This window comes from Siphateles boraxobius, unplaced genomic scaffold, assembly GCF_051911475.1.
Source record: "Siphateles boraxobius isolate OS27281-9 unplaced genomic scaffold, OSU_SipBor_1 21, whole genome shotgun sequence".
Taxonomy (NCBI): domain Eukaryota; kingdom Metazoa; phylum Chordata; class Actinopteri; order Cypriniformes; family Leuciscidae; genus Siphateles; species Siphateles boraxobius.
The window spans coordinates 581558-609194 of record NW_027508822.1 but is presented as its reverse complement, the minus strand read 5'-3'; the positions used below and the strand labels follow the sequence as shown (position 1 = coordinate 609194).

The 27637-nt window shown below is 39.0% G+C and overlaps 2 protein-coding genes across 3 annotated transcripts in view; one reads left to right on the top strand and one right to left on the bottom strand.

The window, feature by feature from the left end:
- Window positions 1-27637, bottom strand: part of LOC143746091 (uncharacterized) — a 606033-nt gene that overhangs the window by 287156 nt on the left and 291240 nt on the right. The gene's annotated exons all lie outside the window — the stretch shown is intronic.
- Window positions 323-27637, top strand: LOC143746069 (uncharacterized). Of its 2 annotated transcripts, XM_077237789.1 has the most exons (5): window positions 327-653; window positions 6840-6961; window positions 11897-12190; window positions 13897-16564; window positions 27391-27637. In XM_077237789.1, exons 3-5 carry the CDS (start codon window positions 12157-12159, stop codon window positions 27431-27433), a joined length of 2745 nt encoding a protein of 914 aa, XP_077093904.1. In that variant the 5' UTR covers window positions 327-653; window positions 6840-6961; window positions 11897-12156; the 3' UTR covers window positions 27434-27637. The 2 variants fall into 2 exon arrangements, with proteins under 2 accessions (XP_077093903.1, XP_077093904.1); XM_077237788.1 differs by lacking the exon at window positions 6840-6961 and having other exon boundaries at window positions 323-653.

Here is a 27637-nt window from a genome sequence, read left to right as displayed (position 1 = left end):
AGAAAGAGGTGACATATTGGGTTGCACCCTAACAACTTCATCATCATCCTCATCTTCTGAAACGGAGTCATCTCCATGACCTCACAAAAGATTTAGATTAATCTCCATTTCAAATTACATGTCCAGTATTGTTAAATATGTAGGCTGTGTAGTTGGAATCCCACATGTATTTAGTTATATTTCGTTTTTAGTTTAAACGTTTTAAATATGAAAGTAATATAGTCCTTAAACTATTTTTTTATTTTTTATTTTTGTTATGGTATTTAATTTTCTGCTCTTGGGTTTCATTTGTGTTTTTGGGACGGAGGACTTTTATTTTGACGTTCACTCGCGTGAGCGGATATAATGTGCATATGCCCCAAACATTTCAGTCCGGAACGAGACTCAGATACAGTCATCGCGTCAAAAGTTTTATAGTTTGCAGTGAGTTTAAAAGGATTTAGCTCCTGGTTTAAATGGAGAACAAGCTCTTAGTTAAGTCAAATGTTGCAAATAAAGTGTGGGAATCATCAGTCGAAGAGTCAAACCTTTCTTAAGCCAGCTAACTGTTACATTTTCTGTAGCAATCATTTCTGTGATTATTTTTTTGGACCGGGTATCAGCATCTTGCCATTTTCTTGGAGAATCAAACATCTGTACTACGGTGGGCTGAAGTAAGTTCGCTTCTGCTGCATTTCTCTCTCATTCTGTGTGTCTTTATAAGCTTGGAGGAGGTGGTGGGCTTTCAGATCATTCATATATTGCTCTTGGCTTTCCCTGATGTTGGTTGAGTGAAATACTGACATACTAGGTTCGGGTTCTGTTCAGCCATCAGACTAGTGTCATTATATGTAAAAAAATAAAATTAAAATAAAATACAGACTTAGTAATTTAAACTCCAGTGTTAAATTAACACTCAAGAGTGTCAAAGTTAATAAGATAATTAAGTAATTAATTTAGTGACGTTTGAGCATTTTTGAAGACACCTGATGTTAACAAGCAGAATCACTGAAGGAGAAAATCTCAAATTGTAAGCCACCGTTATGGCGATAAGTTTTTGCTTTAGTTGCGTTCTTAATCTTTATACATTCACATTAAATTTGTTTGTCTGCTGTTATTTATTTATAACAGTTAAATGAACTAAAAAAAGAGTGATCTGATAGTGTTGGTTATGTGCTGGCATAATCATGCTGTGATCTGAAAATGAATCTTATTGAGATAGTTTGGTTTAACTTGTTGGCAATAACTTTTTGATTCTACAGCATATATGAATATAGGTATGTTTCTTATAATCCAAAATATTTAATAAATATTGTTCTGATCAAAACACTTTCAAATTAATTTATTTAGAAACACAGACATCAATAATCATCCTGTGAATCTCAACAATGGTGATAATAATAATTCATGTTGCAGATGCTGCCACCAATCACAACTCATTAATGGCTCCCATCATGCATTGCGATATGAATAAATTATGATCTGAATTTTCTATGTAATTTACTTTTCCTAATTGAATATTCTGCTCGTCACCATTGTTGAGATGCATAGACTGAATCTTGAAGTCTGTGAATGCCTAAAAGAAAGATTTTTTTTTTTAGAAACAACTTTTAAGATTTTTTTTTTATTATAGCTAAAATTCTGGATATTTATTCAGAATCCGTTATGCTGTAACCAACAACATAAATCAAAATCATAAAGTTCAAATGATGATTGTCATAATATAACCAACACCATCAGATCACTTTTTTCTTTGTTCATCTGGCAGTTATAACTCAGATACATCAGCCAAACAAAACCTCAAGTTAATAATATAAGGGTCAAGAGCCCAACTAAAGCAAGCACTTATCGCCATAACGGTGGCTTACGATTTGAGTTTTTCTCCTTCAGTGATTCTGCTTGTTAACATCAGGTGTCATCAATAATGCTCAATCATCACTAAATTAATCACTTAATTATCTCATTAACTTTAACACTCGTGAGTGTGGACACATATACACTTCCAGGAGTGTTTATTTAACACTGGAGTTTTTGCTGTGTACAAAGAGCCGTAGTTAACTGACAAGCTGAGCCATATCGCATTAATTATCGCTGGCGATATGTCCGCGATATTGATGCGATATGGCTCAGCTTGTCAGTGAACTAGGCTCTTTGTAGTAAATGCCGCTCCATTTGAAAGCAGGTGAAGGCGATTTACTACTAATCAAGGCACCGGCTTTACTGACGAGATGCGCATAACAATATCGTGCGATATATCGCTCAGCCCTATACACTACTATAACTGTCTACCGGAGAGGGAGAGAGCGAGAGACCTTGCGTGTGTGCACCTCATGACACAGAGAGTCAGGCAGGTGCCCAACCCTAGATGAGAAGATAGAGAAATGGGGAATAGAGAACTCTGGAATGAAGACTTCCTCTCATGTAGCCTTATTCTATGCCTGTGTTTCTCTCTGTCTGACACATGATATATTATACATAATAAATAGAAATCTATTGGCAAAAGTAACTGGTGTAGCTTCCGTGATTCAAAATTAATAGGGGGAAGCAAGATTTTCAAATCTACAATTTGGCTTCACGAACAACAGGATCGCATATTCAGGCATTTGTCTCAATCATTCAATGTAAGACTTTTTCTATTCTAGAATAGTTTTAAGTAGGGCTGGGCGATATATCGCACGATATTGTTATGCGCATCTCGTCAGTAAAGCCGGTTCCTTGATTAGTAGTAAATCACCTTCACCTGCTTTCAGATGCAGCAGCATTTACTACAAAGAGCCGTAGTTAACTGACAAGCTGAGCCATATCGCATTAATATCGCGGACGTATCGCCAGCGATAATGAATGCGATATGGCTCAGCTTGTCAGTTAACTACGGCTCTTTGTACACAGCAAAAACTCCAGTGTTAAATTAACACTCCCGCGAGTGTATATGAGTCCACACTCAAGAGTGTTAAAGTTAATGAGATAATTAAGTGATTAATTTAGTGATGATTGAGCATTATTGAAGACACCTGAAGAATCACTGAAGGAGAAAATCTCAAATTGTAAGCCACCGTTATGGCGATCATTGTTTACTTTAGTTGGGCTCTTAACCTTTATATTGTTTGGCTGCTTTATCTGAGTTATAACTGCCAGATGAACAAAGAAAAAAAAGTGATCTGATGGTGTTGGTTATATTATTGCAAACATCATTTGAACTTTTTTTGGTTAATGTTGTTTGTTACAGCATAGCTGGTTCTGCATAAATATCCAGAATTTTAGCTATAATATAAAGGATTTCTTAAAAGTTGTTTTAAAAAAACAACAACTTTAGTTTAGGCACACACAGACTTCAAGATTCAGTCTATGCATCTCAACAATGGGGACGAGCAGAATATTCAATTATGAAAAGTAAATTACATAGACAATTCAGATCATAATTTATTCATATCGCAATGCATGATGGGAGCCATTAATGAGTTGTGATTGGTAGCAGCCACTGCAACATGCTTTATTATTGTCACCATTGTTGAGATTCACAGGATGATTATTGATGTTTGTGTTTCTAAACAAAATTATTTGAAAGTGTTTTGATCAGAACAATGTTTATTAAATATTTTGGATTATAAGAAACATACCTATACTCATATATGCTCTAAAATCACAAAGTTGTTGCCAATAAGTTAAACCAAACTATCTCAATAAGATTCTTTTTCAGATCACAGCATGATTATGCCAGAACATAACCAACACTATCAGATCACACTTTTCTTTGTTCATTTGACAGTTATAATTAAATAACAGCAGACAAACAAATTTAAAGTTAATCTATAAAGGTTAAGAGCCCAACTAAAGCAAACACTTATCGCCATAACGGTTGCTTACAATTTGTGATTTTCACCTGCAATGATTCTGCTTGTTAACATCAGGTGTCTTCAATTATGCTCAAACATCACTAAATTAATCACTTAACTATCTCATTAACTTTAACACTCTTGAGTGTTAATTTAACACTGGAGTTTGTGCTGTGTAGTAAATGTGATTTACTACTAATCAAGGAACCGGCTTTACTGGCGAGATGCGCATAACAATATCGTGCGATATATCGCCCAGCCCTAGCTCAGATCAGTAAAACCTCTAAAATATTTGAATGATTCTAAGGTAAAACGGTGGATCTTTTTTAGAAAGAAGACCATTTAGAATTAGCTATAACCCAGCGGGCACCTTGACGTCAATTTAACATCAAAATGACATCAAACATTATGTCAAAATGACGTCACGAAATAGGTCAAAAATGAAAGTCATATTGAAGTCAAAGTGTCAATGTCAATTTGATGTCAAGATTTTGACCTCTGCTGATGTGATTATTGAAGACACCTGATGTTAACAAGCAGAATCACTGAAGGAGAAAATCACAATTTTAAGCCACCATTTTGGTGATCAATGTTTGCTTTAGTTGGGCTCTTGACCCTAAAGTGTTTAACTTTAGATTTTGTTTGGCTGCTGAAACTGAGTGGTGAACAGTCAGATGAACAAAGAGTAAAGGTGATCTGGTGGTGTTGGTTATGTTTTGACATAATCATCATTTGACCTGAGTATAATCATCTTTTGACCTGAATCACTGAACTCATTTAGAGTCTAATCTCTGATCAAGTATTATATTGGTAATTATAGCATCACGGTAATCTGCAGCATATAATCATGAATTTTTAATTTAATCCAAAGGATTTTCTAAAAGTTGTTCTGATAAAACAAGTGTGTATTTTAGGCACACACAGAGATCTAGAATCAGTGTATGCATCTCAAAAATGGTGACAAACAAAATATTCAATTAGGAAAAGGAAACTACTAAAACAAATCAGATCATAATTTATTCATACCGCAAAGCATGATGGGAGCCATGAATGAGTTTTGATTGGTGGCACCCAGAATGCACTGCAACTTATTATTGTCACCATTGTTGAGATTCACAGGCTGATTATTCATGTCAGTGTGTCTAAATAAAAAGTGTTTCAAAGTCTTCAGATCAAAACAGCTTTTTGAGAAATGTTTTGGATTATATTGAAAATGCTGATAATTGTTTGCTATAGAATCACAGTGTTGCTGTAATTAACAATGCAAAGACACTCTATTTGACTCAAGTGATTTAGGTCAAGTGACAATATGTCAAAACAAAACCAACACCGCCTGATCACCTTTTCTCAGTGTTCATCTGGCAGTGACGTTAACACCAGCCAAACAAAATTGAAATATTAGAAGTTTAGGGGTCAAGAGCCCAACTAAAGCAAACACTGACCACCAAAATTGTGGCTTAAAATTTTTATTTTCCCCTTTGGAGATTCTGCTTGTTAACATCAGGTGTCTTCAATAATCACATCAGCAGAGGTCAAAATCTTGACATCAAATTGACATTGACACTTTGACGTCAATATGACTTTCATTTTTGACCTATTTTGCGACGTCATTTTGACATAATGTTTGATGTCATATTGATGTTAAATTGATGTTAAGGTGCCCGCTGGGAAGTTAAGCTTAGAAAAATTTTGCTTGGTTACGACTGTGAGGTGGTTGGAGTATGGCGAGACTGCAAAAATGATCGCAGAGTAATCTCTAAAATATCCAACGCACTGAGGATTCGTTCTCAGAAGGAGATGAGGGAGTGTGACACAAGCGATACTTGTTTGACCAATGCGGTTAAATGTGGCGGGACTGTAAAAACAATGGCAGAGTAAACCCTAAAACATTGTAACACACTGAAGTAATACAAGTATAAAAGGCTGTTGTAACTATAGGATCGCGGGCATTCTGATTTTGACCGTAAAGCTGTTCAAGTATTTGAGGATACTGATCTGAGTAAGCTTAAAGGGAAAAACAAAAAGAAAAACAAAGATATTAATCTGAGATAAACTGGAAAAAAAGGAAAAAAAGAAACTGATATGAGTTAAACTGAAAAGGAAAGAAAAAGACAACTGAGTGAGAAGGAAGAGTGTAGCAGTGTGTGTGTCTTGAAGAGGGTATAGCTTCCAAAAGAAGGGCTTCTTTTGGAAGCTATACCCTCTTCTAGACACACACAGAGATATAAATAGAAAGCCTGTTGTAAAATGACAGAAAGTAATTGTAAAGCAAAACATTATCTTCGGGGTATTTGAAGGAAAACAGAAACAAGCTAAGATTTTGAAAATAAATTTCTGGTCTTAAGTTGGGTTTAAAATTCTATCATTGTTTAACGTTACAAAATTTAAGTTTTGTCTGAAAAAGAACAAGAGATAAAAATAAGATCATAAGATTGAAGATGAGGAATTACTTAAACTATAAAGCTATTATCATAGATCTTTACTCAATTGACAAGTGCAAGCAGATGAAAATTATAGATAATGACTCCAAAAGAATGTGAGTTGAAAAATATATAAGGAAATACCAAATATTACAAATATGTTTATTTTTGAATAAGTCAGAGTAAAAGTGAGGAGAATGAAATTATAAAAGTTATGAAAATGCAGAATTACTCTGAGCTGAGGTATTCTGGACTTTCAGAGTATTTCCCTCATTCAAGTTATAGTAAAGCACAGTGTCTCAGTTGAAAATTATAGACACAGAGATTTTAAAAGCAAAATGATACATGGCAATCAAGAAATAATAATCTACCTTAAATGCCAGTTTGTTTATTCCATGACCAGTAACTTCTTTGTCTCATCTTTGTCTTCACCATGCACAGGGCTGATGGTGCTGGTTAATGATGTAACATTACACTTAATGGACAGTTGTAATAACTAAATTCACTAAGTATAATCTCAGCATTGCTATGTTGATGTTTGAAGATGTCTAATGGATTTTAGTGTTTAAATACTGTCATTAATTTGTCTCCATGTTTACACTATTAGGCATTCCAAATGGCTCGGATGGCTCTTGAATGCACTTTCCTGAGCTCCTGAAAATACCTGTTAATAATTTCCTAATGGGAAAGAGCGGTTACAGTGAGCATGAGGCGATTTCTCATAGACGGGTAAGATTCTCTTTTGGCCAACAGAGGAGGGGCCACCGCCACTGGGCACCTACCCTGAAGGGAGGTGTTTATGTGAGATGGGTATGGTTGAGCAGATGTTTGTTAGGCCAACAGCATCATTGGGGGTTACAGAAGTCTGCCCGTGAAAATGTGAGCTCTCCATGCCTGATCACCAGAAACCGCATTCCTTGAATGGCTTTTTTACACTGTGATAAGTATCATAACTTGATGTAACTATTAACAGGGGGAACACCCTGGATAAAGGAAATTATTTACAAAGAGCTGATGGGAAAGAGTTTTCAAGAACTAGCTGAGACCATGAGAGTGATTGTTATTAAGTCTATGGAGATTAAAAAAAACATTGTTAATTTATTTTAGGAACATGATGGTAGTTGCCTTATGGACAATGTGTGCAGTTTTAGATCCTGAATCTGTGATGGTAGTATGATGTTGAATTAATATGTCCACCATAGTTTTCACTTTTGCCGATCATTAGACATGGCATTGAATAATTCCAAGACATGGTGGTGTCTAAAGATGAAGATCATTTGTGCTCATTTAAGAGAAGTCTGGATAACATGGAATGAATTAATTTACCATTCAAATTTAAAGATAACTTTAGAAATGCTCCTTTGATGACAAATGGATAGAACCGAGAATGGGATATATGGAGTGAAATAGGAGATTTTACATTTTCTACACTACTTACAAAACACAACCTCATAAACAATGAACACCCGCTTACTGATGTTCAACCCTAAGGAATAGGATCCTTTAACATCAACGTTTGTTTTGGTTTGTTGTTTTGGCATGGAACTGAAGGAGTTAATTACTTAACGAGTTCAGGCACGGGCAGAAGATTTATTAGTTTTTCTTTTCTTAGATGATGGGGGTTCATTTCAATTGCTTACACATAGACGTTAAATGACACATAGTATGCGGGGACATAACATGGGTTGGGGTTATTCGTTCTTTGTTTTTGTTTTCCTTTCTGTTTCTATTCTTCTATCCTTTATGTCTTTTTCTTGGTCTGCTATTTCTTTTCCTCACTATCGCTTCATTAGGTGGCCACTGGTTGAGTGACAGTGTGGAACTGACTGTCGTAGTTCCAGTGGAGGGACTGAAGACCTAGAATTTGCTGATTTATGTTATTTTTTAGTTTTATTTTTCTTTAATCATTTTCATAATAATTTCATCATGTATTTTGTGAAGTCAGACTATGTTTGTGCATATGTGCTGAGCAGAGAGCTGGTAGAGTAATATTTTGCTTAAAGGTATGAGTAAAATGCAATGTTCACTTAGCAGAGATGTTCCAATGATGAATATACTTCAAATGTGTACAGTTGGTATGCTCTTTGCGAGAAAAGGAATGTTTCAACTGACACAAATGTACCATTTGTATACCACTAATGTACTGTATACTGTAACGATGGTTCTTTGTGAGGGATGAAAGAAGACAAGGGTCGGCGTAACGGGGACTCGTCCAATTTATTGGAAAATAAATAAACTCAAATAAAAGGTGCGCCACATGCGTGTTCACCGTAGAAAACTACAGCACAAAATAAAGACACTCTTTCCTACTGCATTCAGCTCTCAGTTCACTTGTTATCAAACTCTTTCCGGTGATTAAACTCAGTCCATTCATATACAACTTCTTCTCCAGTCAGCTCAGTCCTTTAAATGCAACAGCAGGTCTTGAGTGTCTGTACGAGTCCCTCTGTTCCTCTCTCACCAGCCTCTCTTGCACCAGCCAGCTTATGTGCAGTCTCCCCACGCCAATTACTGCAATCAGAGACAGGTGTTCGTCATTTTGCACTTGACCCACTTACTTACCGCTCGGCTCCTCCCTCACTCTCTCGCTGCAGACTCCGCAAAACCACCCCCCCCATCACATACCCCCACCGCCCGACTCAGGCCGGGGAGCCATCCGGCCTCCAGCCCCCCCCCCCAGGTACTAACGGGTGATCCGCGCGTTAGTATCTTTCATGCGGTGGAGCCATTGGAGGGGAGCATGGTCTGAACAGAGGGTGAACTCCCGTCCCAAGAGATAATAGCGGAGGGTGAGAACGGGAAGCCCAGATACCTAACCTCCACACGCCCAATCGCACATTTCTTTGGGTTGGCCGTGAGCCCAGCTCCTCGCAGCGCCCCGAGGACAGCCCGCAAATGCTGCATATGACGCTGCCAATCATTACTATAGATGATAATATCATCCAAGTACACAGCGGCATATGCAGCATGCGGCCGGAGAATTCTGCCCATCAGGCGCTGAAAGGTTGCCGGAGCCCCGAACAAGCCGAAAGGAAGAGTGACAAATTGGTGTAATCCAAATGGCGTTGTGAAGGCAGTTTTTTCTTTGGACATTGGAGTTAAGGGGATCTGCCAATATCCCTTCGTTAAATCCAGTGCCGAATAAAATCGAGCGGTGCCGAGCCGATCAAGCAACTTGTCAACCCGCGGCATTGGATATGCGTCGAATTTCGACACAGCATTCACCTTGCGATAATCCACACAGAACCGGACCGAGCCTTCAGGTTTTGGTACCAAAACTGTCGGGCTTGCCCAGTCACTGTTGGATTCTTCTATTACGCCCATGTCTAGCATATCCTTCAATTCTTCCTGAACTACTTTCTTTTTATGTTCAGGTAAGCGATATGGCCGGCTGCGCACTACTACACCTGGCTCTGTCTCAACGTGGTGCTGAATAAGATCGGTTCGGCCGGGAAGGGGTGAGAACACATCAGCAAACTCTGTTTGTAAATTAAGTATATCAGTGATTTGGAACGGCGAGAGGTGGTCTCCCCCAGTGGCCAGAGCGAGTGATTGAGACTTTAGATTCGCTTCTGGACCAAGATCCTCCTCCCCACTCACTACCGTTGCCAACATCACTGACTCCACCTCCCTCCATTTTTTAAAGAGATGGAGGTGATAAACCTGATGTGACCCTCCCCTATCTGTACGAAGGACCTCATAGTTGAGATCTCCAACTCGCTGTGTGACCTCAAAGGGTCCTTGCCACTTTGCGAGTAATTTTGAACTGGACGTGGGGAGTAATACAAGGACTTTATCTCCCGGTGCAAATTCGCGTAGTCTAGCCCCCCTGTTGTACAGCCGACTTTGTTTGTCCTGGGCCTGTAACAAATTCTCCATTGAAAGCCGCCCCAAAGTGTGGAGTTTTGCTCTCAGTTCCATGACGTATTGAATTTCATTTTTACTATTCGAAGGTCCGTCCTCCCAAGTTTCTTTAAGCACGTCCAGCACCCCGCGGGGCTGACGCCCATAAAGAAGCTCAAAGGGGGAAAACCCCGTGGAGGCTTGGGGGACCTCGCGTACAGCGAACAAGAGGGGTTCTAGCCACTTATCCCAATTTTTGCCGTCCTGTACGAACTTCCGAATCATTGACTTTAACGTGCGATTAAATCGTTCGACCAGTCCGTCTATTTGTGGGTGATAGACGCTGGTGCGAACCGATTTAATGCCCAATAATTCATAAAGTTCGCGAATAGTACGTGACATAAACGCCGTGCCTTGGTCGGTGAGAATCTCCTTTGGGATTCCCACCCGGGAGATTAATTGAAACAGTGCGCTCCAGTGGGTCCACTCCAGTGGCGGGAAGCAGGTCAAGTGGTTGGCGTGGGGAGAGGGTGGGTGCTGGTAGCGGAGGGAGGCCGACGGGGAGGTGGTTCCCCTAGGCGGCGCTCTGGGTGCTGGGACAGGCCCGGCTCCGGTGCCGGTCCTCCAACGGGGCGCCGGTCTAGGAGGGAGGTTTCCCCGGGACCTAGGGAGAGGAACAGGTCGAGAAAAAACAGAGGAAGAGGGAAGAGGGGGAGAGAGAGAGAGAGAAGCTGCTGGTAGGGGTTCGCCGACCCCTGGGCACGCCACCATCTGGTCCTCCGCCAACTGGATGGCCTGGTTCAGCGACGTCGAGCGGTGGCACTGGACCCACTGCGCGGTCCTCCGGGGAAGCCGCGCCTCAAACTGCTCCAGTACCACCTGGTCGATGATTGCCTCGACGTCACGTTCCTCGGCCATCAGCCATTTGCGGCACGCGTCCCGGAGCTGTTGCGCGAAGACGAAGGGGCGACCAGACTCCCCGAGCTCCAGGGTCCGGAAGTGCTGTCTGCTTTGCTCAGGGGTCCGGCCGACCCGCTGTAGGATGGCGCGCTTAAGGTCTTGATAGTCCAGGAGGTTCGGGACTGGCAGCTGTTGTGCGGCGATCTGTGCCTCTCCGGACAACAGCGGGATCAACCGCACTGGCCAGTCCCCGGGCGGCCAGCCCCAGGCCTCAGCCGTCCTCTCAAAGAGGTCGAGGAAGGCTCTCCCGCTCTCTTGCACCAGCCAGCTTATATTCAGTCTCCCCACGCCAATTACTGCAATCAGAGACAGGTGTTCGTCATTTTGCACTTGACCCACTTACTTACCGCTCGGCTCCTCCCTCACTCTCTCGCTGCAGACTCCGCAAAACCAGCCCCCCCCCCCCCCCCCCCCCCATCACATATATGCTGAGAAATAGTTTCTTAATGTGGAAAGTGGGTTGTACCATGTGCATTAGATATAAGTTCCATTTTAAACATAAGCAACATGTTTTTCTACCTTACAAGGAAGTTGTAAGTCTCTCTGTGATGTATATAAGCTCAATCTTTCTGTACCACCTCAGAGAAACATGAAGGCATGATGGGGTGAGAGGAAGGAGAAACATAAAGGCATGATGGGATAAGATAGAGAAATGGGGAATAGAGAACTCTGGAATGAAGACCTCCTCTCATGTAGCCTTATTCTTCTATGCCTGTGTTTCTCTCCGTCTGACACATGATATATTATACATAATAAATAGAAATCTATTGGCAAAAGTAACTGGTGTAGCTTCCGTGATTCGAGGGAGAAGCAAGATTTTCAAATCTACAAAACTTAGTAACTTTTTTGAAATTTTGGCAGATCACATCATCAGTGAAGCTCCTCCCACGTAATTCATCATCAGTGAAGCTCCTCCCATGTAATTCATCATCATTGAAGCTCCTCCCACTGTAATTAATCATCAGTGAAGCTCCTCCCACTGTAATTCTCCAATAAATGCTGTAAATTCCCATCAGCTACAAGTGAAGACGAGCATCAAAGCATCAGGAAGAGCTGAAATCTACAAAGACTGAGTTTATTAAAGAGGACAGTGAGAACACGAGTGATCCAGAACCTGCAGAATGAAACACACTGAAGATCCTGAAGAACAAAGAGGTTGGTGTTTATTCTTCATTCATTCATGATGCTGAAGAACATAAATGTTAGAAACATTCAAGCACTTCAACACTTTTCGATAAAAAAGTAAAGGGAGGTTTTCAACATCAGGTCAAACTAAATTTAAATATTTTAACTGTTTTATTTATTGTATATATGGTTTACAATTTGTAACAATGTTACCTGAATTTTGTGTGTATTTTTACTAGGGATGGCGAAAACTAAAAAATTTCTTGACCGACCACCGAGCCTCATTAGCCGGTTGAAACTGGTTAACCGATTAGTTTAAAATATGCCACGCTATTTGAAATAACAGCCATTTCGAGCCGCGCCAGCAATTTCGCAACTCTGTCGCATCTCTCTCTGCCTCCCGCTCACACACACACACTTGTGTCACCGCGCTTCCACTCACGTCACTTTTTTAAAATCCCCTACAGCGCGAAACATGAGTCCCGCAAACGCGGGGCCGAGGAGCTTGTATGTAATCGGAGGACAAATGGCTCCTGAGTTTCGAAATGGTTTGGGTACAAGTTGATCGCGTTGAAAATAAAGGCTTTGGTCTAGCGTTAGAAGCTCATTTGAAACATTGCAGCGTCTCATTTAAGAAAATGACAGCCCCGAAGAGACTCCGGTTAGTTTGAGGTAACGTTAGTGCTAACAATAATAAAGAAAGATGATGATCAACATCACCTTATCTGTTACCACTGAAATGTAGATGTAATGTATTTCTACAGTATTACTACTGTATTTAAGCACTGTATCACACAAGTTGCAACTTACTGTGTCATTCTTTTTGGTGAAATGGTCCCACACACTAACGTTACGTTTCTTTGCACGCTTCATCCTGTCGTCTGCCCTGGCTCTAACCTCCAGTGTTTTAGCCTGTAGCCTTTACTTTTCGCAAACCTTGTGAGCGCGCGAACCCAAACGCTGTGACCTGGCGCCATGTTTTTATTGGTTTATTAAGTACAAACAGGCGACTTATGAAAAAATTGAGTGTGAGGGATTTGTTCACTTCACACAAAAATATTTTCGAATAAGATGGCTAACTGTAGTAGCGTTTAGTCCACTGTCTATAATAGCCTAATTTAGAGATCACTTTTTTTTTAACCGACTACCGACAACTTTGATCGGTTAACGTTGAGACGGTCAACCATCGGTCAAACGGTCATCGGTTAGCATCCCTAATTTTTACAAACATGTATAACAAATAATAATAATTTAAAAATGTACAATCTACTCCGCTCTACTGCAAACATTTGTATTCTTTCTTGCAGTGAAATTCACTTGATCTTCTGTGTCTTGAATGGCCCATAATAATTCAAACGTTTTAATAGTTTTTAACGTAATTAAATATCAATCTAAATGTTGGTGTCAAAATATGGCAGTATTGTGTATTTTAATGTTCATATCACATTAGATAATTTTGTGATTGATCAAACATATTTAATAGTTCTCATTACTGAAACATGGGATTTGTGCCTATAATGTTTTAAAAATAATAACTGGAAGATCAATGTACGTCATTCATGGAAAGTTTCAGGGACGTATAATTAATTTATAAAAAGACATTCAATTATTATAGTATTTTAAAGCAGTTGTCTGTTACATCTGGGATAATTTTTATCTCCATTCATATTTCTCTTTAAATTATTTTGATATAATTAGTTTTTAATAGTTATATAATAGTTTTTCTTTCATTTCAGACCCGATGGAAGAGAGTGAGGAGAGTGAAGAACTGAGTGAAGTGAAGGAGGAGAGTAAAGAACTGAGTGAAGTGAAGGAGGAGAGTGAAGAACTGAGTGAAGTGAAGGAGGAGAGTAAAGAACTGAGTGAAGTGAAGGAGGAGAGTGAAGAACTGAGTGAAGTGAAGGAGGAGAGTGAAGAACTGAGTGAAGTGAAGGAGGAGAGAGAAGAACTGAGCGAACTGAGTGAAGTGAAGGAGGAGAGAGAAGAACTGAGAGAAGTGAAGGAGGAGAGTGAAGAACTGAGCGAACTGAGTGAAGTGAAGGAGGAGAGAGAAGAACTGAGAGAAGTGAAGGAGGAGAGAGAAGAACTGAGAGAAGTGAAGGAGGAGAGTGAAGAACTGAGTGAAGTGAAGGAGGAGAGTGAAGAACTGAGAGAAGTGAAGGAGGAGAGTGAAGAACTGAGTGAAGTGGAGGAGGAACATAATGTCAAACCTGGAGAAAAACTTTTGAGTCGCTCAAAGACTAAAAAGACATTTTTAAAGAAAAGAAAAGACAAGAAATCTTTCACCTGCATTCAATGTGGAAAGAGTTTTGCAAGCAAACATAAACTTGAGATTCACATGAGAGTTCATACAGGCGAGAAGCCGTTCACATGCAAACAATGTGGGAATAGTTTCAGTCAATTATCATCCCTTAATGTTCACATGAGGATCCACACCGGAGAGAAGCCGTTCAAATGTGATCAGTGTGAAAAAAAATTCTCAGCAAAAAAAAATCGGAAGATTCACATGAGAGTTCACACCGGAGAGAAGCCGTTCACATGCAAACAATGTGGGAATAGTTTCAGTCAATTATCATCCCTTAATGTTCACATGAGGATCCACACCGGAGAGAAGCCGTTCACATGCAAACAATGTGGGAATAGTTTCACTCAATTATCATCCCTTAATGTTCACATGAGGATCCACACCGGAGAGAAGTTGTTCACATGTGATCAGTGCGGCAAATCATTTATTGGGGCATCACACCTGAAGAAACACCTGAGAGTTCATACGAAGGAGAAGCCACATTCATGTTCTGTATGTGGAAAGAGTTTTTCAGTGTTGTATAGTTTACAAGAACATCTAAAAATTCATACTGGTGTAAGAGAGTTCATGTGCTTTGAGTGTGAAAAGACTTTTGCAACATTGAAAGTTTTAAAACTACACCAGAAAATTCACACTGGAGAAAAACCTTACAAGTGTTCACACTGTGACAAGAGATCCAGTCAGTCATCATCTCTGAAAGCACATGAGAGGATCCACACTGGAGAAAAACCTTACAAGTGTTCACACTGTGACAAGAGATTCAGTCATTTAATAAGTCTGAAAAGACATGAGAGGATCCACACTGGAGAAAAGCCTTACAAGTGTTCACACTGTGACAAGAGATTCAGTCAGTCATCACATCTGAAAGCACATGAGAGGATCCACACTGGAGAAAATCCTTACAAGTGTTCAAACTGTGACAAGAGATTCAGTAATTTAATGAGTCTGAAAAGACATGAGAGGATCCACACTGGAGAAAAACCTTACAAGTGTTCACACTGTGACAAGAGATTTAGTCATTTAATAAGTCTGAAAAGACATGAGAGGATCCACACTGGAGAAAAACCTTACAAGTGTTCACACTGTGACAAGAGATTCAGTCAGTCATCAAGTCTGAAAGCACATGAGAGGATCCATACTGGAGAAAATCCTTACAAGTGTTCAAACTGTGACAAGAGATTCACTCATTTAATGAGTCTGAAAAGACATGAGAGGATCCACACTGGAGAAAAGCCTTACAAGTGTTCACACTGTGACAAGAGATTCAGTCAGTCATCAAGTCTGAAAACACATGAGAGGATCCATACTGGAGAAAATCCTTACAAGTGTTCAAACTGTGACAAGAGATTCAGTCATTTAATGAGTCTGAAAAGACATGAGAGGATCCACACTGGAGAAAAACCTTACAAGTGTTCACACTGTGACAAGAGATTCAGTCATTTAATAAGTCTGAAAAGACATGAGAGGATCCACACTGGAGAAAAACCTTACAAGTGTTCACACTGTGACAAGAGATTCAGTCAGTCATCAAATCTGAAAGCACATGAGAGGATCCACACTGGAGAAAATCCTTACAAGTGTTCAAACTGTGACAAGAGATTCAGTCATTTAGTGAGTCTGAAAAGACATGAGAGGATCCACACTGGAGAAAAACCTTACAAGTGTTCACACTGTGACAAGAGATTCAGTCATTTAATAAGTCTGAAAAGACATGAGAGGATCCACACTGGAGAAAAACCTTACAAGTGTTCACACTGTGACAAGAGATTCAGTCAGTCATCAAGTCTGAAAGCACATGAGAGGATCCACACTGGAGAAAATCCTTACAAGTGTTCAAACTGTGACAAGAGATTCACTCATTTAATAAGTCTGAAAAGACATCAGAGGATCCACACTGGAGGAAACCCTTACAAGTGTTCACACTGTGACAAGAGATTCAGTCAGTCATCAAATCTGAAAGCACATGAGAAGATCCACAGCAGAGAGAAGCTGCACACGTGTGATCAGTGCGGAAAGAGTTTCTCTATTAAAACTCACCTGAAGCGACACATGAAGATCCATGCAGTGGAGAAACCACATCACCACAGTCTGAAATCACAGTAAGTAGTTCATCTTTATGTGCTGAGAAAAAAAGGCTGCTTTTTCACGTTCGGAAAAGGTTCCAGTTGTGTGTCCACGTGAGCCTGGTACGGCACGGCACAATTACAAACCGTTCTCGTCCCTCCTGAACTCTCCGAAGACTTGGCTAAACATGAACCGTGATGGAAGAATGTGTGTAGTGACATCGTCACTCAGGATTGGTCACTTGGTCTTGCTGTTTGGTTGTCATGCTGACTCTCTCGCCCTCTCCAGTCCAAGGCTTGATGTTGTTGTTTGTGTATCTTTATATTTTGTCTTTTATTTTAATGTAGTCATTTTTAATTATTCTAATTAAATACAACTTTGTGCTAATTGGATTACTTTGTATGGCCTCTCCATTCATGTTGCCACTCCTTGAGCCAAGGGGTCTTAACATATGGAGGCTCGTCCGGGATCAAACTAAATTGGCTTAAGGTTTTGAAGACCTTTGGTTAATTCTTTAATTAGAATTATGGTTTGGGTAATTCTTTAATTAGAATTGTGATTTAGGTAGTTCTTTAAGTAGAATTATTGGTTTGAAAAAAAATGGATTGGATCATTATTTGGGTAAAAATACGATTGGGGAGTTTCATATAAAATAATTATTTGGTTTGTTTGTTTTGATTAGTGGTTTTGGACTGGCGAGAGAGAGATAAAACCGGCCGACAGTTGCACTAAATTGCTTAAATGTTGCGGTTTAGACTGCAGTAAGCCATATAACCCTGTGTTAGGCTGAAGTTTGTTGTATTTTAGTTTGTTGCGTTTGGTGCGTTGGGCGCGGGTAGACTGGTTAGCTGTTGAGCTGCATGTGGGCGTACCGAAGACTAGGGTTGAGTATAATTAGTTATTTATGTATTAGTTAGATACAGGGTGGCTTTTTTTCTTGCAGTTGAAGTGTGATCTGTTGGATCTGGTATTACCTATTTGTTTGTTCAAATGTTCTTTTAGCTACGACAAAAGGCAAAAATGGAATTGTTACAGGATTTTTTAATTGCTCCAACGATGGGAAAATTAGGATGTCTTTCAAAAGAGCAATTATTTAAAGTAGCTGAACATTTTGATTTTGAATTAGCTTTAAACAAAAAGTACTAAGGTAAAACCGTTACGAGAGGCTGTAGAGGAGAAATTAAGAGAGATGTTAACTTTAACTTCAGAGACACATTCTGAAGAAGAGTTGATACCTGCAGGTATTTCGACACCTCATGCGTTGTTCGCGCCTATCGGGTTAACATTCGAGCAATAGTTGGAAATCCTTAGTATACAAAATAAAGAACGTGAATTGGACAGAAAACTTGAATTACAGAAATTGAAAATCCAAGAGCGAGAACAAGAATGAAAATTTGAAACATTTAGAATGCAACAAAAAATGGAAGAAGTGAAATTAGCACAGGACGCAGAACGGTTAAGATTGATCGGACAAGGAAAACTTTCTGGTGGTAATGTTGATTCCTTAATTGATCAGGAAATTGCAGGGGCGAGTGGAAATTGAATGTCGGGTTTAGTACAGATGATTAAACTCTTACCTAAATTCAATGACCGGGATCCAGATGTGTTTTTTTCTCTGTTCGAAAGCTTGGCTGAGGATAGGGGTTGGAACGATGCGGAATGTACACTCTTACTACAAAGTTTTTTGGAAGGTAAAGCTCAGGAAGCCTTCATCTCACTTTCTTCTGAAAATCGAAAGAACTATAAGGTAGTAAAAGAGGCTGTTTTAAAAGCATATGAACTTGTCCCTGAAGCGTATCGGCGTCGTTTTAGGGGATGGAAAAAAGATGAGCGTAAAACACACGTTGAAGTGGCAAGGGAATTGGCAAGTCTTTTTAATCGTTGGCGTACATCATTGTATGTTAGTACATTTGAAGGGCTTTCTAATCTTAATAGTTTTGGAGCAGTTTAAAAACATTATCCCAGAGCGTGTCGCGATGTATGTAAATGAACAGAAGGTGACAACAGCTCCGGAGGCTGCCATTCTTGCGGACAAATATGTACTAATTCATAAAAGCGCCGGCGATTATTTTTATAAATAGCCAAATAACAGCGGAAATGCAGTAAGGATGAGTCCGAACAAATCAGAGCATGCTAGAAAAGTGGATCCAGATTCGAGTTGCAGTTATTGTTTGGAAAAGGGTCATTGGAAAAAGGAGTGCCCTATCTTGAGAAATAAGTTTATGTCCGTGGTTCCAAAAGCCGTTGGTCTCGTGTCTACTACCGGATTGAGTTTAAAATCAGATGCAGGAGACGTAAAGATTTATGGAAGGAATAAGGATCTTTTGCAAGCAGGATGCGAACCGTTCATAACTATGGGGACTGTGTCTGTGAAAGATTTGAAGGTACCTGTTAAGATATTACCGGACACGGGATCATCTGAATCCTTCTTACTGGATTCGAAACTGCCGTTTTCTTCTGAAACAAATACGGGTAAAAGTTTTCTAATTCAAGGTATTGGATTAGGCATATTTTCGGCTCCTCTGCACCGAGTTCAGTTAGATTCTGAGGTTGTGAAAAGAGAGGTAGAGATTGCATTAAGATCAGTTTTGCCTATCTAGGGGGTGGATTTGATTTTGGGAAATCATTTGGCTGGGAGTAAAATATGGGGTACGGAATTTCTCGTTGTTAAAACCACTCCGGTCTGCTCGGTAGAGTCAGATAAATGTTTGCAAGAACCGCCTGACGTTTTTTGTTCCTGTGCCATAACACGAGCGATGAGTAAGAACAAAGATATGGATGAGTTTGAAGATCCAGAAGAATCATCTAATGATCTTTCTAAGAATTTGTCGTGGCTTGTTCTGTCGATTTCCCTACAGGATTTGATTGTAGAGCAAAAAAATGATGCGCAGCTAAAAACATTGTTTGAATCTGTTAAAACAGAATATGAGATGAAAGATTTAGCTAGTGGATATTTCGCATAGAACGGATTATTACTTCGTAAATGGACGCCGTGTTATGATAAGATTCTGGGGGACCCGGTGTTTCAAATAGTGATACCGAAGGGATTGCGGGAGTTAATTTTGAAAACTGCTCACGGTGACATAGCTGGTCATTTTGGAGTGAAGAAAACCTATCACAGCGTGATGCGTTATTTCTTTTGGCCTCGATTAAAGAGAGACGTGGCTGCTTTTATAAAAACTTGCCATGTCTGTCAATTGGTCGGAAAGCCGAACGAACTGATACCTCCTGCTCCGTTGTATCCCATACTAGGGATGGCTCGATACCACAATTTTGGCTTCGGTACGATACCGGAACCTAATACCTCGGTATCGATACTAAATCGATACCACAGGTAAAAAAAACAAAACAAAAAACAGTCTCAATTTAAGTGACACTTAAAAAACACTGCTTGAAACTCTCCACTACCAAATGTGCTAAGAAAAGGTATCAAAATGTAAAATAAAATAATAATAATTCAGTCAGGGAACATACAGTAGGTTAAATTTTAATTTTGAAAAAAACCCCTGAAATTATACAATTAAAATAGGTTAATATCTATAATAATAGATTAACATATAATAATAATAGAATAATGAAATGACATGTAAACTAGGGGTGGGAATCTCTAGGCACCTCACGATTCGATTCGATTACGATTCAGAGGCCTGCGATTCGATTCAAAAGCGATTATCGATTATCTGAATCTTTTGTGTGTGTGTGTGTGTGTGTGTGTGTGTGTGTGAATATAAATACTTTGCTTTAAAAGTACAAAGTAATGACCCATAAAGAATTAACGTACAATATATTTTATTAACATTGCAAAGAACCAACAGGAAAATAAATGTGTGCCTGAACTAGCAGCATACTTGTAGTAAATTAATAATATAACAACAACAGGTGTTCTGACGATTCATGCTACCCATCGAGATGTGCTACTTACTGGTGCATGTGCAGACTCATTTTTCTTCTGCTTACCACGCCCATAAATCTATGCATCCTTGCTGTGGATACTTGTAGGAAACTTTGACAGGTCAAAGATGAATATTTGATGATAATTTTTACTTTTCACACCGTTTTAAAAATAAAAACAGTACATTATACTGTACTCTTAACTTCGAATTTTATTATAATTTTATTTCATATAATAATATCATTTTTACTTGTTATATCAAATGTGATAATTGCTAGTTCATTTAAAATATCCAAATATGCTCCCCATACACTTACCCTGATTAAAATGAAATAACGATGTTATAATATTGTGAGATTTACACCATTATGGAAACAATAGAGAATGAATCAACATTATCTATGATCGATTCGCGTTTGGGTAGCATTTTTCGACAAGGCAGCAGAAATCGTCTGAACACCGGTACAGCCCAGAGCCATAGAGAGAAACGGCTCTGGTACAGCCGAGTGTTTTTCCTCCTCTGGGTGGAAACGTGTCATATGGCTTCTCATATTTGTCGTGTTGCCGAAATATTTTAGTTTTATTCTACAAAGCTTACAACTAGTGTGGCTCTTGTCCAGCTCCTTTCCCCCTTCAACTTCATAGAAGCCAAAATATTTCCACACGTCAGCTTTTAACGAGGAGGGTGTTTGGATTTCGCGCTCAGCCATCGCGTCTCTGTTATGTGCACACGCCACAGACAGACGGTCCGGGCACTGCACTTCCGCGCTTCAGAGTTCCGTCTTTTGCGTTCCGTCAATATTACGTCATTATAAATAGGCTACATATCTAAAAAAAAAAAAAATTATTTTTTTTGAAAATCGATTTTTGACATTTGTGAATCGATTCAGAATCGTCCACGTCCGCATCGCGATGCATCTAAGAATCGATTTTTTCCCCCACCCCTAATGTAAACCATTAGCTGTCATGCATCAACAGAGAATTATCAACATTTATTGCATTTATTCATCTTGGTTTGGTTACTGTTTGGGTTCATATTAGTTTAATGCATTGCAAAACATGTATTAGTATATTGAATTTTCTAGGTCATTTAATTACTGATTGATATAGATTAATAAATGCTATAATACTGTTAGGTCTGGTTACCTAATGAATGTTGACAAATGTAGCTTAATTGTAATATTAGTAATATTCAGGGCCACACGCAATCTGCGGACTTTTTTTGTGATTTCTGTGCTGAATTTTTGGAAAAATCTGCGGAATTATGCGGAATGGTTTTAATAATTGTGTATATATATATATATATATATATATATATATATATATATATATATATATATATATATATACAATAAAATATATTATTGTTTATAGCAATATATATATATGACCTTTTTTAGCATTTTTTTGTGCATTTTTGGAAAAATCTGCGGAATTATTTTAAATTTGTTTAAAAGATCTTAGAGTATTAGAAATGAAAACATTACCCACTATTCACTTAACTTTTATTTGAGGTTCACAAACACAAGGCAAATGGAACTTTTATTTTGACGGGTTTCTGAGTGTATCTGACGATGAAATGCTGGAGATGAGCGTGTACTTGAGTATGTATAGTACACAAACCTACAGCTTTCATTTTCCCTTTCTGTTGTTATGGCGAGCGGATTTGAGATGCTCCAGTCCCGTCTGTCACCTCAGGTAATCAACATAGTGTTGACAGTCTTTACAAAACATAACTCCCCCATTCTCATAAAAAAAAAAGTTCTCAAATTATTTTGCTCTGTCCTGTGCTGTTTTTTGCAGACGTTTCCTTAATTCCTCTGCGTTCAGTTTTATTTTAGACATTTTAAACATTCACTTTCTCATAAAAAAAAATTAAACATCAATCAGAGCAGCCTACTACCCCTCACAATCGCACACGCGCAAGTTGTACTTGTCAATGATGGTTGGGCACTACTACATTCTGCGGAAATCTGCGGAGGTTTCTGCGGAAGTCTGCGGGCGCGTATTCCGAGTGGGCCTGTAATATTCATATTACTACTATTACTCTCTCTCTCTCGGCTTATTCCTCTAGGGGTCGCAACAGCGGCTCTAATATGCCATTCATTTTACTATCACTAATACTAAAATTAATATTATTAAAAATTGTATTCTTTATTCATTCAAATTCAATTGATATATGTTTGTTTGAAAATGCAAAAATGATGAGACCTAAACTTAATTGGTTCTAGCCTGCCATGCAAGCAGATTTGAGCTTTCGTGTTTACCGTATCATATATAATTGATAAGCTCTTACGTATGTGCGCTGTTCAGTGTTCAATAAAAGTCTAAATTAAATCAGTTGAATGATGGACTAACCTGTCGATCTCTGAACTCTTTGAACAAGTCAGGATGAGCAACTGATAAGTCAAGTGCTTGGGCAGATTTGATGTGTTGCCTCCCCGTTTGCAGAGTGGTGCATTGAGATCTGTTTCTTTACTTGTCTCATGACTTTTGTAGGCAAAGTAATGCCTTATTTCACTCATACTGCTCTCTCTATTTATTCATTTCGGGCGTGTAGAAATTCGAATGAGCTTCGTTTGATCCATCGTGTTCCTCTGTTGTCACCGTTTGCCGGTTTCGCATGACCTGCGTCAGTTTAGGTAGCGCACTGCCGCCTAGCGGTGAACTTCGAAACAGCAGCGCATTAAATACCGAATTGAACAAAATTAGGATATTGTACCGTTTGAAATATAATATATACCGGTATTTTTGCAGTACCGGTATACCGCGCATCCCTATCCCATACCCGTGGTGAAAAATCCATTTGAGCATCTAACGATTGATTGTGTGGGGCCATTACCTCCTTCTAAAACTGGTTCCATCTATATATTGACCATGATGTGCCAAACTACGCGATATCCTGCTGCGTATCCGTTGCGAAATATTACTACAAAGTCTGTAGTGAAAGCTTTGACTCAATTTATTTCCATATTTGGAATTCCTCGTGTTATTCAGTCTGACAGGGGAACAAATTTCATATCTGGTATGTTTGCCCAAATTTTAGAACCGTTGCGTGTAGATCATCAAAAAAGCAGTGCTTACCATCCTGAGAGTCAGGGTGCCCTCGAGCGCTTTCATCAAACACTAAAAAGTTGTTGAGAAAGTACTGTACTGAATTGATGAAAGACTGGGAGGAGGGACTACCTTGGTTGATGCTCGCTGCTCGCTGCTCGCGAGGACATTCAAGAAAGTTTGGGTTTCAGTCCTAATGATCTAGTATTTGGACATAAAGTAAGGGGACCGCTCGCGCTCTTGCGTGATGATTTATTGGAAACTGAACCGCCTGTAAATCTTTTGGATTACGTAAATGGGCTCCGATATAGGTTGTATTGGGCCGGAACAGTAGCCCGTGAAAATTTAGGTAAGGCACAATCTAAAATAAAAAGCCTGGTTTGATCAAAAGGCAGAAAACAGGGAATTCAATTCTGGAGATCAAGTTTTGGTGATGCTTCCAATGACTGGATCCTCTTTTGCTGCAAAATTTTCTGGACCTTATATTGTGCTTGAACAACTTTTGGAACAAAACTATATGATTTCCACTCCGGATAGGAAGAAGGCGGCTCAGCTGTGCCATGTAAATCTATTGAAGCCTTATTTGTTTCGTTCAACTGGATCAAATGTCGCTGTCGGAGGTGCTGAAATTAAATCTGTTGCGTGTGCTGTAGGGGGTGAAAGTGGTTCTTTGTTAGATGGAGTTGAGAAGGATATTTTTGACGAATATTTAATTCAACCTAGACTCCATAATTCTGAGCAATTAAAAAGATTGGACATTATGCTTGGGCATTTATCTCAAGATAATTGTAAAGAATTAATACATCTGATAACAGAGTTTCAAGTGCTTTTTTCTGATACTCCTTCGTGCACTGACATGATTCAGCATGATATTGATGTCGGTGACTCCCAACCTATTCGGCAGCGATTTTATCGTGTGTATCCCGAAAAACAAAAACTTTTTGGAATCGGAGGTTAAGTATCTTTTGGAGAATGGACTTGCGGAACGATCTATTTCCAGTTGGGCTTCTCCTTGTCTTCTAGTTACGAAACCGGATGGAACATTTAGGTTTTGTACCGAATATAGAAGATTGAACGCTGTTACTAAATCTGACTCTTTTCCACTTCCACGAATTGAAGACTGCATTGATTCGGTGGGGTCAGCTGAGTCCATTACGAAAATTGATTTACTTCAGGGATATTATCAGGTACCCCTAACTTCTCGTGCTCAGGAAGTTAGTGCTTTCACGACGTCTTCCGGATTATATTCTTATAAACGAATGAGTTTTGGACTTCAAAACGCTCCAGCTACATTCCAGCGCCTGATGAATTTGGTAATCTCTGGGCTTGAGGGATGTGCTATGTAGGGATGCAGCGATTACCGGATTTCACAATTAACCGCGCTTTAAAACGTCACGGTTAATTAATCGTAAAGACTATGCTACACCGAGTGTTCTGCAGGGAACGGACATTTTGTAACTAAATAAATAATAAAACTAATAAACTAATAAAACCTTGTTTTGAATGACAAAAACTATGAAGAAAACCTATTGACATTTTCGTCAATGAGTAAAAACTAGATGAAAATGTTAGATAGTGACGATTTGGGAAGCGATCCAGTCAGAACTGATGGCATGCGTTTGTGGTAAATGCGCACATTTGTATTGTAACGTGCTGATCTACCCAGCAGTCCCATAAAACGTAAAAAAAATGTAAACCTCTGGGAGAATGAGTAGAGCAGACATATAGATCTGAATAAGAGTGACGATGCAAAAAAGAGCTCTATTCGGTACGGTTTCTGTGCGCACACACCCGACCCGAAGCGTGCAGCCATGCACATAGACCCCTATACAGCGCGCGAGTACTGAATTTAGCCCTCTTTCGTGTCTGAATAGACAAATAAACACAACATTATGTAAATGTCCGTCTTGGAGAGTATTCATGTAAACTATGTCGGCTATGTCTTAAACAGTTTTGAGTGAATCGGATGTGCTTCAGTGCAATTGGATCCGCATGTCATTGGACATGATCCGACGTCTTAAAGTGATAGTGAATAATAAACCTAATGCGGTCTGTGTCAAGCAACAAAAGAAGAAGAGAAAAGCATTCACTGTTTGTTAATAGCTTTAATAAGGATTAATTATATTCGTAAAAATAAATATGTCTGCTTGAAGGAATAAAGAATGATGTATGCAAGTAGTTGTAAAGAATGCATATATCATTCATTGAAAAGAAGACTGTGTTTTACTTTTGGAAAAGTGGTTTTAATTTTTTACATTTGTTTTCTTTTAAAATAAATACATGGTTAATATTTAGCTTACATTTAATTCAATAGATCCAAAGACTTTGTTTATTCTTATTTTCATTGGGATTTATTATCCCTTTATATTATTTATGTTTTTAAGTAAAATACCAACAAGATATTGTTTTCATGTTTTCAAGTTTTCTACCTCAGGTTGAAAATAAATTTAGATTAAACTAAACGCTTAATGATTTTCTGATCTATTTCAATCAAAGAGCCCTGCAGCCTTTGACTTAATTTGTTATTTTTAAAAGGAAAATACTGGATGTTTACAAAGCATTTATCTTTAATTCCAAAGAAAGAGATTGATTATTGTTTGTCATTTTATAATTTTGTACTGTGTTGTGGCAGCAATAAATAGCACATTAAAATCTAGTGTTGAGTGTTCATGTGACATTAGTAGTGTTGTGAAATAAATTGATGCATAATAATCGTGATAATCGTTAAATCGTGATTATTTCTCAGACAATAATCGTACTTACAAAATCTGTAATCGTTGCATCCCTAGTGCTATGTATCTGGATGATGTGGTGGTGTATAGCCAGACATGGGAGGAACATCTTTGCCAATTGCGCGCTTTATTTACTCGTCTTGAGACAGCAAAGTTGACAGTCAATTTAGCGAAATGTGAATTTGCACGTGCCACTGTGGTCTATTTGGGAAATCTGGTAGGACAAGGTAAAGTGTGTCCTGTTCGGGCAAAAGTCCAGGCCATTGATAATTTCCCAGTTCCTTCTACAAAGAAAGAGTTAGTGATATTTCTAGGAATTTTTGGGTACTATCGGAAAATCTGTGAAAATTTCTCAACAGTGGTTGCTCCTTTAACGGATTTGTTAAAAGGCAAACAGAAATATGAATGGTTCGCAAATTGTCAGAATGCTTTTGATAATGCCAAACTTTTAATGAGTTCTGGTCCTGTGTTAATGGCACCTCGTTGGGACCGTCCTTTCCATTTAAAGTGGGCTGGGTGCTGGAGCTGCGTTATTGCAGAAGGATGACAACAGTATTGATCGACCAATTAGCTTCTTTTCTAAGAAGTTTAATTTGTGCCAGAGTAATTATTCAACCATTGAAAAGGAGTTGTTGGCATTAATTTTGGCTTTACAACGTTTTCATGTGTATGTGGGGGGAGGTTCTGTGTCTCTGGTAGTATTTACAGACCACAACCCTCTTACCTTCATACAGTCCTTGCATAGTCCAAATCAACGGCTTATTTGTTGGGCTTTATTCTTGCAGTCTTACAGCCTGGATGTTCGTCATATTAGAGGGGTAGATAATATTATGGCGGATACCTTGTCACAAGCTCCATTGAACTAGTGATCTATAACATTTTTGTTGGTTCTTTGCCTCATCTTCGTGTTCTCAAGGCGCCTGAGAGCATTAGGAGGTGGAGTAAGTAAGGGGTAGGTGGTGAAGGGGAGAGGGTAAGTGGAACCAATAATTTTGTTTGATTTCTAAATCTGGTTAAATCTTATCCTGTGATTGTTTTTGTACGTGGGGTTTTTGTATCAATGTTTACAGAGTACCTTTGTATAAGGGCCTCTGTCTTTAGGAGGGAGGTGTGATGGACCACGGTGTGTAGTACTTTATTTTGTCCAGTAGGTGTCTCTGGGTAACGCTATTTGTGTCCTTAGGTTAATTGCTGTGAAACGGGTGTGGAGAATTGACGGTGATTAACCATGCTGCTCATAAGAAGCTGGAGGATAGCTCAAGAAAAGGAAGCTTGGAGCTTGGTCTTGCTGTTTGGTTGTCATGCTGACTCTCTCGCCCTCTCCAGTCCAAGGCTTGATGTTGTTGTTTGTGTATCTTTATATTTTGTCTTTTATTTTAATGTAGTCATGTTTAATTATTCTAATTAAATACAACTTTGTGCTAATTGGA

What these genes read in the sequence shown, in the direction of transcription:
- LOC143746069 (XM_077237788.1), top strand. Translation starts at nt 12,157, where the DNA reads ATGAAACACACTGAAGATCCTGAAGAACAAAGAG. An exon ending in AGATCCTGAAGAACAAAGAG is followed by an intron (nt 12,191 to 13,896) that starts GTTGGTGTTTAT and finishes CTTTCATTTCAG; the next exon opens with ACCCGATGGAAGAGAGTGAG. An exon ending in CACCACAGTCTGAAATCACA is followed by an intron (nt 16,565 to 27,390) that starts GTAAGTAGTTCA and finishes TTGTGTCCTTAG; the next exon opens with GTTAATTGCTGTGAAACGGG.